The following is a 13888-nucleotide window of genomic DNA, read 5'->3' on the forward strand; positions in this document are numbered from 1 at the left end:
CTTGTTCGCTTAAGCGATAGCCGAAATCACTTAAGCAATCAAGGCCAATTTGTGTCAAAATATCCTTATCAAGTACACAATCGCTTAAGCAATGTCAACTCTCGCTTAAGCAATTCAATATAGATAACCTTTGATTGCTTAAGCAATAGCCGAAATCACTTAAGCGACCAAGGCCAATTTGTGTCAAAATCATCATCCTCAAGTCTACAATCACTTAAGTGATGTTAACTCTCGCTTAAGTGATCCAAGATAGATAACCCTTTATCGCTTAAGCAATAACCGACATTGCTTAAGCGAACTACTATTTTTGTGTTCAATTTACAGATCTATTTGTAAATCACCATTGTTTTTGACATTTGTAAATCACCATGGTTTTTGACATTCAGCAATCTACAACTTGGCAAAAATAAAACGACTCTACAACACAAACATGCAATCTAGAAAGCTATGAAAGATGTATAATAAAAACACCCATTGTTTTATGATAAAAGTTACACAATCACAAGATACACTCTAATAGCCTTACAATAAATAAACCCACAAATTACATTAACATGATGGGATTTAAAAAGGCATGAACAGCAGATCGATTAAGAGATCTAGTGTTCGCTTTAGCGACCTACTGTTCAGATCTATAAATGATAGTAGATCGCTTAAGCGATTTGCTTATTTGCAGATCTGGTGAACACTAGATCACTTAAGCGAACACTAAATTGCTTTAGCGATCTAATAACACCTGCTTGCTTGCTTGTGGCCTAATTGATTCTACCTTGCTTACTTCTATCTTTGAAGCTAATTTTCTTGACATGCACCTCATCGATTCTGGCAACTGCTTTTCTTACGGCCACGTTGCTTACAAATTGACCACCTATTCATCATCTAAGGAACCTCACAGGCTGATGGAATAACTTAATTCTTAATTCTTTTTCTCCATTTTTTCTGTCTTCTTGAATGGCGGATGAATGATAATGTCAAACAACTCTCACGGCATCACCCACTACACTTCTGGAGGAACTTGATATATCGTTTCTAATCAAGCTAGCATGTAATGGCTTATCGTATAGAGAGGAGAGCAAAGTTCTAAGTAAATTCTTGAACTATAATCTGGCTTGCGTTGTTGTCTAAGTGTTGTAAGTGCATGAGGACATGATAAACATTGAATGTCAAGAACTTTACAACTGCAAATTTTACTAAGAACATTAACTAGGACATCTAAACCATAGCCACACATGGTAAACTTTTGAGCATTGAGAGGATAGACGAATTGTGCATTTGAAAGTTTAATACGTTCTCGCAATAATTTTTTAGCTGACAGAACTAGGATTGTAGTAAAATTATTTGACTCTGTACAACACTCATGGAACCAGTGTGACAATGTCCTCGGTATTGCATCAAAAAGGGCAACAATAGGAAACTCTCTTTTTGTTAACAGCTTCAAATTTATGGACTCCGTTATGTTCGTAGTCATGACATCAAACCTTCTTCTAGGAAAATAAGTTCTACTTCATCACTTGATCCAACTTCATGCTCAAAATACTTAGCAATCTTATCATCCTTGATTCAGATTTGCCAAAAGTACTCTTCGAACTCATCAACTCGATAGGCTTTTGTTACCATGTAATATGTCTGAAGGAGGCCAGTACACTTAAACTTTTATTTTATGTTCTCGCTAAGGTGTCTCATACAGAATCTATGATGTGCTAGAATGTAAATAATGGCAATCCCCTTCTTTATAGAGTTGTAACTATAAGATATTATGCACCACTCGTCATTGTCAGACACTATCGTAAGTAATTGCTTAAAAAACCAAGTCCACAACTTGTCGTTCTCAAAGTCAACCACACTCCATGCAATGGGATAGGTGTGATTCTCACAGTCTTGTGTAGTGGCCACCAACAATATACCTCCAAACTTTCTCGTCAAAAAGCAACCATTAATAATCAACACCTTTCTCATGTTTCGAGAACCCCTTATAGTAGCTTTGTAAGCAACAAAAAAAATATTTAAACCTCATATTCTTGTCCCACTTCAAAGTTGTCTTTCTACCTTGGTTTGTCAACTCAAGCATATAGCGATATGCTTCTAGTATTGTGTACCCGTGCTCTGGTGTGCCCCTCACAAAATTTTGTGCATGTTGTCTCAATTTTCAGCATTTCCAGTAACTAACATCACATTCCAACTCTGTACGCACATATCTTTGAATGTCCTTAGGAGATGGACATTTCCCTTCAACAAACTGACTTTTCACAAATTGTCCAATAATATCAGCGAAGGCTTGTCGATGCTGGCCTGAAATATGTCCCAACCCACATGTGTGCCCACGGGTATATGTGCTAACAATAAATTTTTCAGATCCCATATACCTTCTACAATAAACCAGACACTTGCAATTTCGATCATGACATACAACCGTCACTATTGCTGAATTAGACTTTTTGGTAATGAACTCAGAATTACCTTTTACGACAACAAATTTTAGTTTCCTCACTACTTCCTCCTTGTTGTCATATAAATACCCTACGTGCAAGTTTGATTGATCAGTAAAAACATGAGATGATTCACTACTACCTATAATTGCCTATTCTAAATCTACATAAAAGACTATAGTGTTCTCTTCCTCTCAAGCTACACCTTCTACATCATCTTATAGGAATCTCTACATCCGTGGGAACATGTACGGTGTCTTTCTCGTCCATAGTTTTGTTCTACCCCCCATGACCAATCTCTTATACAGTGTCCTTCTCACCACCTACTCTTGATTTTTCAACAAAGAAATCAATGTCCTCATAGTTAAAACTAAAACCAGCATTCTTCACACCAACTTGCTCGTTCTCCCCCCTTCCTTTGAACCAACTTCCAAAGTATTGACTACATGAAGCATATATAACTTCACATCTTCATCTGACTTTAATACAATAGGGGGTACCTTATAATGTGCAAGAACTCTGCTTAAAACATACTTTACAACTATATCACTATGTTAGCAACTCAACCCACCTCTTCTAATGATATCATCAATCAACTTATCAAAACTAACTTCTATACTCACAACAATTGCTATAACTTTTTGGCTCTTCCCAATCCACTTCTAGCAACCTTCGTCTTCCATCCACTCACAAAATATTCAACACTCAAAACAACTTGTCTCATGTCTAATAATAGCCAAGGACCTATACTGTAAGAAAAAAAAAATTATTAACTGATATATTAAGGGTTGATAGATTTTAAAGAGCATCTGTAGAGTCGTTTAAACGATCTGATAACCGATACACTAGATCAATTAAGCAATCTATTGCCAAATATCTAATCGCTTAAGTGATCTGTTGCCATATACCAGATCGCTTAAGCGATCCATCAACTTTGGAATCCATTTTTCATCACCTGCACATATAATCGGTTGTGGCAGTTGCTACCACCCTCAGTTACCCACAATGCAAGAAAATCATCAACAAATTTCACTCTTTTCAACTTGCATTACATCAAACACAACTCAAGAACCTAAACCACTAAATCGAAATCATAACCCAAACCCAATCCATTACATCTTTTTGGATAGAAATCTAAAATACAAACAAGAGTAACGCAAACCTAGACGAAATGTCAGTAGGAGGAGGTGGATCTTCTAGTAGAAGATGTCAATGGTGGAGGAAGAAGAAGATGTAGAGGAAGAGTAGGAGGATTAGGAGGTGGTGGGCTTCGGTTTTGCCAAGAAGAAATAGCAATAGGTAAGGGAGTTCCAACGTTAATGGAGGGAAGGAGGGAGGGGATCAAATTCTTTGTTTTAGATTTGGGTTTCTTTGCAACAATTTTGGGTTTTTGGGGACAAAGATAATTTTTTAAAAATTAGTCAAGGCTCCATTAATCCTAATTAAAACATGATTAATTGTCGTTAATTTGTCTTAATAAAAAAACAAGTCCATTTAGTAAAACTGAAAAAGTTGATGGCATTTCCATTAAGTCCAAGACCAAAATGACCTTTTAATTGCCCTCTTAAACTTTTTCAGCTAGTTAACTGGATGTAGGCTGGAGATTGAGCCCTTTCTTTATCTAAACCTACAAAAACCCTTCCTAATTTTCAGTAATTCTTCTGGCTAGAACCAACAATTCTGCGGCACAGTTATTACAAATAATCACCAGTAAGTCTCTCTCTTTTTTATTTTTTGTTTGGTTTCATCTGTAGGCATTTCTTTCTCTCTTACCTGCAACTGTTCTTGGCCAATCTTATGTGCATTTGTTGAAATTTTTGTGGATTATTTTACTTTCTATTAATATAATATAATTTTATGTTTTGGGATTCTTAATGTATGAACAAATATAAATTTTATACTTTATGTATTCATGTTACAGATTTGATGCCTGGATAGAATCTCAGAGTTGCCTACTTTTATCATTCATATAATCTTGTCTTGTCAATGGCCAAAAGAGGTAGCTCGAACTAGTATCTTGTCCAAGAGATGGTATTATTTACGGGCATCATTTCCTGTATTGGAATTTGATCAAAATCACTTCATACGAAAAGTTGGCTTACACAACCAAATTGTACCCGAGGGATAGACAAATTTCATGTAAACAGATTTATGAAATTTGTCGATGTAACCCTGCGTCGGTTCTGCAGACTTGAGTACTCCATGGAGAAATTTAAGCTATACATATGTGTTTTTAATCTTAAGATATCCTCTCGTATTGATGAATGGGTACAGTTGGCAGTAGAGAAAGAGGTAAAAGAGTTTGATATTGATCTTATGGCAGATTATTTAACAGTGTACAATACAGATAGGGACGCAATGTACACTTCGCCTCAAACGATCTTTTCTGCAAAATTGCTTACTACTTTAAGGCTGTGTAGTTGTAAGATAGTGCAGCCCTCTGATGCTCTAATGTTATGTTCTCTCAAAAGTCTTACTTTAAAACAGGTCTGTATAAATGAGCAGATGGTCCACAAGTTTACTAGTGAATGCCCTTTACTTGAAGACTTGTCGATTTCCAACTGTTGGGTTTTAAGCATTTGCGTGTCTCTAAAGCTCTCAAACTCAAGTTCATTATGATTCATCAATCCTCGGATGAACTTCTTAGTGTTGAAATTATTGCTTCAAGTCTTCAAAAATCTTGGCTTGTCTTAAAATGGGAGAACAGGATATCTATTGACATGGCTGGGTGTACACATTTGAACAAGTTACATATAGGGGGTGAATCTTTTACAGACCAGGATTTTCATCACCTTATATCACAATTTCCCTTCGTTGAGCATTTGTCTGTGAGGGGGTGTAAATTCCTTGAAAGGATTATGATTTCAAGTGATAGGCTGAAAAGCTTAGCATTCGGTAGCTGTGCTAGTTTGAAGGCAATTCATCTTGATACACCAAATTTGATTTCATTCTCTTACCACTTTAGTCCATTTCCCATTGCTGTAACTAATGCTCCATGTCCACATTCGAAAGTTTGGATCTGCCCTGGAGGTGATCTTGACACTAGTTGGCTCATGAATCTGAAGGAATGTCTTGGAATAGCCAATCAAATTAAAGATCTACTCATATTTTTTAGGTCGAACAAGGTATTTCAATAAATCTTACGGAATAGAATATCAAGGTTTTACTTACTTTTGCTACATTTTCTTGTCGTTTGTTGATTGCTTATTGTTTGTTGTGATTTTGCAAGATTTCATTCAATTTGGATGGAGTAAGAGAAAGTTTTGCTTCATTCCATTGTCAAGTTACTACTCTAAACCTATCTGTAGGCATGCCATTGTCAGATTACAGAGTTTTGTTAGATGGCCTTCTTTGGAGTTGTTGTCCGAGGACTTTGCATGTGAATGCAATCGAGGAAAATGAGCACAAATTCCTTCAGGTGTCTTCATTTAATCTTAAATTATTGTTCTTAATATTTCTATCCTATATGAATTCATTTCATTGACATAGGATACAATTTAACAACTCACTTGTAGAACTTATTAAGATATATCTTTTAAGTTCGTTATCGTAATTAAGTTTTAACAGAATTATTTGACTTGCTTGAACTACAGTGGCTATATGAGGAACTGAGGAATAGATGTGTAGATTGCTGCAATTCTCATAATATCAAGTGTTGGCGACATTACTTGAAAGATGTAAAGATTCTGAGCACCATACAAATGGAAGATTGGAGGAGGAAAAATTGGAAGCTACTTAATATAGATGATGATGTACTACGCGATGTTTGGGCTATCAATCAACATGTAACTATGTGCTTTGATCTTGATTGGGTTCAATAAACAAGCTTAAGTGTTATGTGAGGAGTATCCTTTGTCGAAAAGGGTATTTGGTCATTTCGCCACCTTTTGATTCCTATGGTGTTTGCTTTATTGTTGAAACAAACTTAGAAGGCAAACTACTACGTTTAAGGAATTTTATTATGTAACATTGAATTTTATAATATAACATTAACATGACATGTGCATGAGAACAATATTACCTAATATGTATCGTTAATGTTCATAAATAATAAATGAAGTTTTGAAATGATATGATTAAATTAACAATGTTTTAATAACCAAACGGAGGTGAAACTTGACAAAGTTATCGAATCTCGGGTTGACCGGTTTAATTGGTCAAACTGGGTGATAAAAATTTTAAAATTTACCAAATTCACCCCAAAAATTACCAATCCCTATAAGTTTGAAATTTAGCAAGCACACCCCAAATACAAGTCAACGATTGACTATTGACAGCAACGACACACCAAATGCAATCTCGATCATCCCTTGAACCCATTCCCTAGAAAATCTACTCAAGATTTGCCTGTTTTGGCCAAATCTCACCAACGTCAACATTCTAGGCCACATCTCACCACCGTCAACATCGACAACCCTCCACATCACTATGAAAATACTCCCCTCAGCAACCTGACCAAAACCCACTTCACCCCATTCCTGTTAGCCTCACCAATCGCCTGCAAAAGTTGGTTGTTGCCACCACCTTTTTTCTCGATTTCCGATCGATTCACTCACCAGAAATCAACTTTGTCGCTACCATTGCACTCACCAACACTTTTTTTTCAAAAGCCCCAACATCCCAACCTTCAATTGTTCGTCGATCATCATCCCAATTTCTAGGGTTTTAGATGAATAGTGAAACAGGTAATCCGACCCAGTGAAAGCCTCAGGTCCCAATTGAACCAACCAAGCTGGGCCAGGTTTTAAAACATTGTGATTAAGTTAAAATGAGTGGATATGATTAAATAAATTTAATGAACAATAGAAATAATAACTGATACCAATAATTCTCAGCGGCTAGCTATGACCAAGCAAAATACATCAATATTAACAAACCTAAATTTTCTGTGAAGTGGAAGCTAAAAAAACATCCTCATCTATTGCTCATGGTTCTTCTATGATTCTTGTTCAGAAATTTGCAGATACACCATCTGGGTATATCCATTAAATACAGAGTTCTCAAGCCTACCTAAACCAAGTCGCTGAAACAAGCCAAAGCGGCCATCTTCAACGATTGGACTGGACGCACGGGCAGGATCATATCGTGTTTGGTGAGTCAGGGAAGGACCGGCCACTGGAGGGAGCTCCCAATAAACATCTAGAACTGATTCAATAAAACGGCTGTTCTGAAAATGTTCCATATAAGAGATTGGCTTGTTACTGTGGTTGAAGTTATCTCGCATCTCTCCTCTAACACCCCACCAGGTTTCGTCTGGTCCACATAGTTCTTCTACATCCACTGCCTTCTCCCAGAAGTTCTTCCTTCTTGCTCTAATCCTTGCTTCGTCGCTATCTCTAAAGCAGCTATGGCCACCTCCTGAATCAAAAACATGAAAGGTGGAGCAAATTATCCCACTATTTGAAAACTTACAATGTCCTTGTAGATGTAAGGTTATATGAAAATAAATTATAATCCAGTTAATATAACTGTAAATAGCATTGACTGACCATCAGGAACGGAAAAAAGGAAAAATAAATAATTTAAAATCACTAAAGCTTGTCCCAGTGGTTGCTGTTGAGACCTCCTCCTCTGATGGTATATATATTCACAGCTAAGAGAATTGAAAGAGAGATAAGCTCCCATTTAAACTACAAGGAAAAAGGGACAGGACAACTCAATTACAAAGTTTATATCAATGATATGAAGGCACTTCAAACAAGGGAGAACCCAGTAAAAAAATGAGAGGCTGTTCAGCAAGGACAAAAAACACAGGCCTAAATTTAAGACAGAGAGGTAGAAACAGCCCCAAACAAAGCAAAATGATAGCCAATGTGATTCATATTATATAATTCAAGGCATTCATGAGCAAGCCATCAAATATTAAATAAGGGGAGAGCTCGCACCTTTTATATAAAACTGATCACATATCTGCCTCAAAGAATAATGGTCTCCAGTTCCGGTATCATAATTATCCTCGAAAACAAGATGCCGAAAGCCAGCCTTCAGTGCCTGCTTTACTCTTCCGTAAAAGGATGAATTAAGAGAAATCAGCATTGAGCAAGCTACAAGCCTATTAGTATAAATATAAGGAGCAAAAAATTTTCTTATAATCAAACTCAGTTAGACCTTTAGTACCTTTTCAATTCATTTTGATGGTCATCGAAAAAGATTAGGACCCGGCTGAGATTGGAAATCCGATGTTGCTTCATCACATTCCCCCAACTGACACTACCAAAATCCACAAAATCTTTTCCAGCAAAATACGTGCAGTTTCCATCAACATAAGCAGGTCCCTTCTGTATGTACTTTGCAGGATGCCGAGGTGAAAGGGAAATGATTTTGGTCTCTGGCATTGCTTGCCGCAAAACCCAAGTAGAATGCCCCTTGAAAGCACCACTCTCAATCATTAGATCAGGTTTCAGCTGCCGAGCAATGAACCAAAGCCCAAAGCTATGGTCAAAACCCATCCCATACATGTTATTCTTAATTGGACGAGTTTCATATATTGGTACAAACTCTTCCAAACCCTTGAGCAAATCCTTGGATGTCCATTCAACCGTTTTTCCCTGTTTCGATCTGCCTTTTGACAAGGACAAAAATTAAACAATGTAGACCATAAGATATTAAATACAGCATGCTCAAACTCAAATCCCAACAATATCAACTGATTAATTCAAACAGATTAAAACTTGTATGCATTCAGATTATATTCAACACAAATGAATTCCAATTTTATAGACAGCAACGATCAAGTAGAAAAATTTAAAAAAAAAAAAAAAAATTAAGAAAAAGAAAGAAGAAAAGGAAATTTTCCAACTGGCACAAAAAAGTGCGCCGGTAGGAAAACATATTTAGCTGAACCTTAAAAGATGATTGTAAATCAAAATGGTCAAAAGTTCAATAAATGATACCAAATAATATCCAGATCTAGTTCAGAAAACCACACACCATCTAAATTCATGAATTTATAGTATTAAAAATACAAAACTGAACAACAGAACTATATCTATTTTTTCAGCTAAAAAATTAAAGCACAAGCTGAACTTAAACCAAATCCATAGACCGCTTCAAGATCTATGCATGTAATTACACAAGTATCTCTCCAACCCCACATTCCCACTCGCCTTACCATTACAAACGCCAGAAAATCTCAGACATAAGGATTTGAAATTCAACCAATAAATTGAGACCGCATTTGGACACCTTATAAATGCCAATTACAGTATACAAATACTAATCATCTTGAAATCACAACACATTCATAATCACAAACGATCATGAATACCGAGTGGCCTTTAACTCCGATTATCAATCCAATATTAATAACAACTTTACAAGCTTTTAACATAAAAATAAAGTCATCTCTTCAGGCCCTATGTGATCCATTGTCAAATCAATTTATCAACAAATAGCGCAGGAACCTAAAACTCTCATTATCCAGCCAAAATTACTTAGAGATTTAAACTTCACCCAATATTAACATACAAAGAAGCCATCTCTCAACAACCCATTTAAAATAATCCTAGTACAATACATAATCAAATCAAATTATTAACGACTAAAAATTAAAACCACATAAAAAATTACATCAAATTCAAACTAAATTCAATTAACCCAGATCTGAAAATCACATTAAAATCAAATTAAAAATGATAGAAAACTTACACCAGGGAACACCAAGATATCCGAAATCAGATTCCAACGCATCGGGTCGAAAGAGCCCGGGTCCGCCCCGAGAACGCGGATCGTAGGGCGAAACACAGACAAGGCCACGATAGTAGTGAAAGATCAAGGAGGCGACGAAGAGGAAGACGAAGAGAGAGAGGATGACAGAGGGCGACACGTGGCCGATGCGTGAGAGGTACTTGGAGGCTAACAAGGAAATATGTTGGCGTTTGGTCTTGGAGTCGTCGACGGCGTCGGATGCGGCGTCGGAGGGTAGAGCGGAAAGGGCCTCTGTGTCTGCGGCGGCGCGGCGGGAGGAGACGGAGCGGTCGAGCATTGTTGCAGTGGTGGTGGATTTGGGAGAGTGAGGGTGACGGAGAGTGGTGGTGTTGTTCATTGCTTTTGTTGAGTGAGTGTGAACGAGGCTGGGGGTATTTGTGCAAATATAAAAAACAATAAATTAAAATAATTAATTTTGTTTTATTTATTTATTATTTTTATTAGTATTTTTATTAGTAAAGAGTAAAGAGAGAGATTCTGTTTAGAAAAAATGATTATAAATGTTCATTTAATTATATGGAAGTAATTATTATGGAAAGGAGGGGATTTCTACTTTTAGAAATATACATAGAAAAAATATCTTTTTATAAAAAAATATATTATCGAATTTTATTAAACATTAAGAACACATTGTCAACTAATAGTATTTAGAAAGGGATTAATAAATTGAACACAAAATTCCCATATTCATTATGTCAACTTATGTTTCATTTTTGTTAAATATAAAGTATATGATAACACGATAGTATTATTAATGTGGTTTTACGAAGTATATAACCAATTTTTTATCTTTAGACTTACATTAAGGCAACATGACATCTAATGTGAGAGTGTTGATGTAATACCTCTTTGATTTATAAACTCTGTATTCTCGAAGAGATTCTAGTTATAAATAATTATTGATGTATGTCGGATCCAAACACATAGTAAGTAAGTTTCTATAGGTATTGTTTGCTTTAGGCCCTAGGAGCCTGCACGGTTTTGTCTTGAAAAGACGACTCTAGGTGATGAGGGGGTCTTTGTACTATATAAACAATCAAGACTCTAAGCCAAAGTGGTGTGGGGGTTTTTGTGCCTTCGCCCTCTAGGGGATTGTATGGTGCCAAAGTCCCACATCGGTTAGAAGAAGAAGGTCTTGATCGTTTATATAGCACAAAAAGACCTTCACCACCTAGAAGCACATTTTTTGGACAAAACCATGCAGCCTCTAAGAATCCGCCTACCATATAGGGGATTAAGTTAGTGTCAAAGTGTCACATCGGTTAGAAGACGAGGGTCTTGGTCGCTTATATAACACAAAGACACTCTCACCACCTAAAAACACTTTTTCAAGATAAAACCGTAAGGTTCCTCAAGTCCCAAAGCGAACAATACATCTAAGAATCCACCTACATCTAAGAATCCACCTACCGTATATATGGATCCAACATACATTAACAATCATCATATTACAAATTTATGAATTTATGCATTTTTTTTTTCCCTTCCCTTCTCTTATCTATCTTTATCATTATTATAAAATCCTCCTCCGTGATGCTATAAGCTCTCTTATTTCTTCGAATGAATTCCAATTAATAAATTAACCATCCACCTATCATTAATTAAGCTTAAGCTAATTGTTTGGTATAATTTGCATTTACTCTACAACCCTAAATTAGTGGCCAAAAATGTATCATTGTAATAACTTCAAACCGACCAATAGAAAGAATTAAAAGATCTAATCTTACTCTTACAGAAACTTTATTGTGTCTGGCACTGGCAGCTGATGAAATTGCATTTATATACAATGTCATGCACCCACCAAACTATCCAAGTACTGCCATAAAAACGCCACCAATCTTCTCTCTGCATTGCATTCAGTCTAAGAGAGAAACACAAAGACAAACACTTAGTGAAGAAGAAGAAGAAGAAGAAGAAGAGAAGAAAATAAAGAGCTCTCCACAAATTGTCCAATAATATCAGCGAAGGCTTGTAGTGTGGCCTGAAATATGTCCCAACCCACATGTGTGCCCACGGGTATATGTGCAACAATAAATTTTTCAGATCCCATATACTTCTACAATAAACCAGACACTTGCAATTTCGATCATGACAATACAACCGTCACTTTGCTGAATTAGACTTTTTGGTAATGAACTCAGAATTACCTTTTACGACAACAAATTTAGTTCCTCACTACTTCCTCTTGTTGTCATATAAATACCACGTGCAGTTTGATTGATCAGTAAAAACATGAGATGATTCACTACTACCTATAATTGCCTATTCTAAATCTACATAAAAGACTATAGTGTTCTCTTCCTCTCAAGCTAACTCTACATCATCTTATAGGAATCTCTAATCCGTGGGAACATGTACGGTGTCTTTTCGTCCATAGTTTTGTTTACCCCCCATGACCAATCTCTTATACAGTGTCCTTCTCACCACCTACTCTTGATTTCAACAAAGAAATCAATGTCCTCTAGTTAAAACTAAAACCAGCATTCTCACACCAACTTGCTCGTTCTCCCCCTTCCTTGAACCAACTTCCAAAGTATTGACTACATGAAGCATATATAACTTCACATCTTCATCTGACTTTAATACAATAGGGGTACTTATAATGTGCAAGAACTCTGCTTAAAACATACTACAACTATATCACTATGTTAGCAACTCAACCCACCTCTTCTAATGATCATCAATCAACTTATCAAAACTAACTTCTATACTCACAACAATTGCTATAACTTTTGGCTCTTCCCAATCCACTTCTAGCAACTTCGTCTCATCCACTCACAAAATATTCAACACTCCAAAACAACTTGTCTCATGTCTAATAATAGCCAAGGACCTATACTGTAAGAAAAAAAAAATTATTAACTGATATATTAAGGGTGATAGATTTAAAGAGCATCTGTAGAGTGTTTAACGATTTGATAACCGATACACTAGATCAATTAAGCAATCTATTGCCAAATATCTAATCGCTTAAGTGATCTGTTGCCATTACCAGTCGCTTAAGGATCCATCAACTTGGAATCCATTTTCATCACCTGCACATATAATCGGTTGTGGCAGTTGTACCACCCCTCAGTTACCCACAATGCAAGAAAATCATCAACAAATTTCACTCTTTTCAACTTGCATTACATCAAACACAACTCAAACCTAAACCACAAATCGAAATCATAACCCAAACCCAATCCATTACACTTTTTGGATAGAAATCTAAAATACAAACAAGAGTAACGCAAACCTAGACGAAATGTCAGTAGGAGGAGGTGGATCTTCTAGTGAAGATGAATGGTGGAGGAAGAAGAAGATGTAGAGGAAGAGTAGGAGGATTGGAGGTGGTGGGCTTCGGTTTTGCCAAGAAGAAATGCAATAGGTAAGGGAGTTCCAACGTTAATGGAGGGAAGGAGGAGGGGATCAAATTCTTTGTTTTAGATTTGGTTTCTTGCAACAATTTTGGTTTTTGGGGACAAAGATAATTTTTTAAAAATTAGTCAAGCTCCTAATCCTAATTAAAAATGATTAATTGTCGTTAATTTGTCTTAATAAAAAAACAAGTCCATTTAGTAAAACTGAAAAAGTTGATGGCATTTCCATTAAGTCCAAGACCAAAGACCTTTTAATTGCCCTCTTAATTTTTCAGCTAGTTAACTGGATGTAGCTGGAGATTGAGCCCTTTCTTTATCTAAACCTACAAAAAACCTCCTAATTTTCAGTAATTCTTCTGGCTAGAACCAACAATTCTGCGGCACAGTTATTAC

At 36.2% G+C, this 13888-nt stretch overlaps 2 protein-coding genes across 3 annotated transcripts; one reads left to right on the forward strand and one right to left on the reverse strand.

Moving 5' to 3' along the window:
• Positions 1 to 4029: 4029 nt before the first annotated feature.
• Positions 4030 to 6419, forward strand: LOC116136229. Of its 2 annotated transcripts, XM_031421952.1 has the most exons (4): positions 4030 to 4136; positions 4914 to 5551; positions 5656 to 5844; positions 6020 to 6419. In XM_031421952.1, the coding sequence occupies exons 2-4, from the start codon at positions 5042 to 5044 to the stop codon at positions 6245 to 6247; spliced, it is 927 nt and encodes a 308-aa protein (XP_031277812.1). In that variant the 5' UTR covers positions 4030 to 4136; positions 4914 to 5041; the 3' UTR covers positions 6248 to 6419. The 2 variants fall into 2 exon arrangements, with proteins under 2 accessions (XP_031277812.1, XP_031277811.1); XM_031421951.1 differs by lacking the exon at positions 4030 to 4136 and having other exon boundaries at positions 4820 to 5551.
• A 790-nt stretch (positions 6420 to 7209) lies between these two features.
• Positions 7210 to 10474, reverse strand: LOC116136178. Its single transcript, XM_031421879.1, has 4 exons — positions 10074 to 10474; positions 8544 to 8988; positions 8312 to 8427; positions 7210 to 7784 (listed from the first exon to the last, which is right to left on the reverse strand). Exons 1-4 carry the CDS (start codon positions 10468 to 10470, stop codon positions 7363 to 7365), a joined length of 1380 nt encoding a protein of 459 aa, XP_031277739.1. The 5' UTR covers positions 10471 to 10474; the 3' UTR covers positions 7210 to 7362.
• Between the last annotated feature and the right edge of the window lie 3414 nt (positions 10475 to 13888).

The sequence above is a fragment of the Pistacia vera genome, unplaced genomic scaffold (assembly GCF_008641045.1).
Source record: "Pistacia vera cultivar Batoury unplaced genomic scaffold, PisVer_v2 Contig31, whole genome shotgun sequence".
NCBI lineage: Eukaryota > Viridiplantae > Streptophyta > Magnoliopsida > Sapindales > Anacardiaceae > Pistacia > Pistacia vera.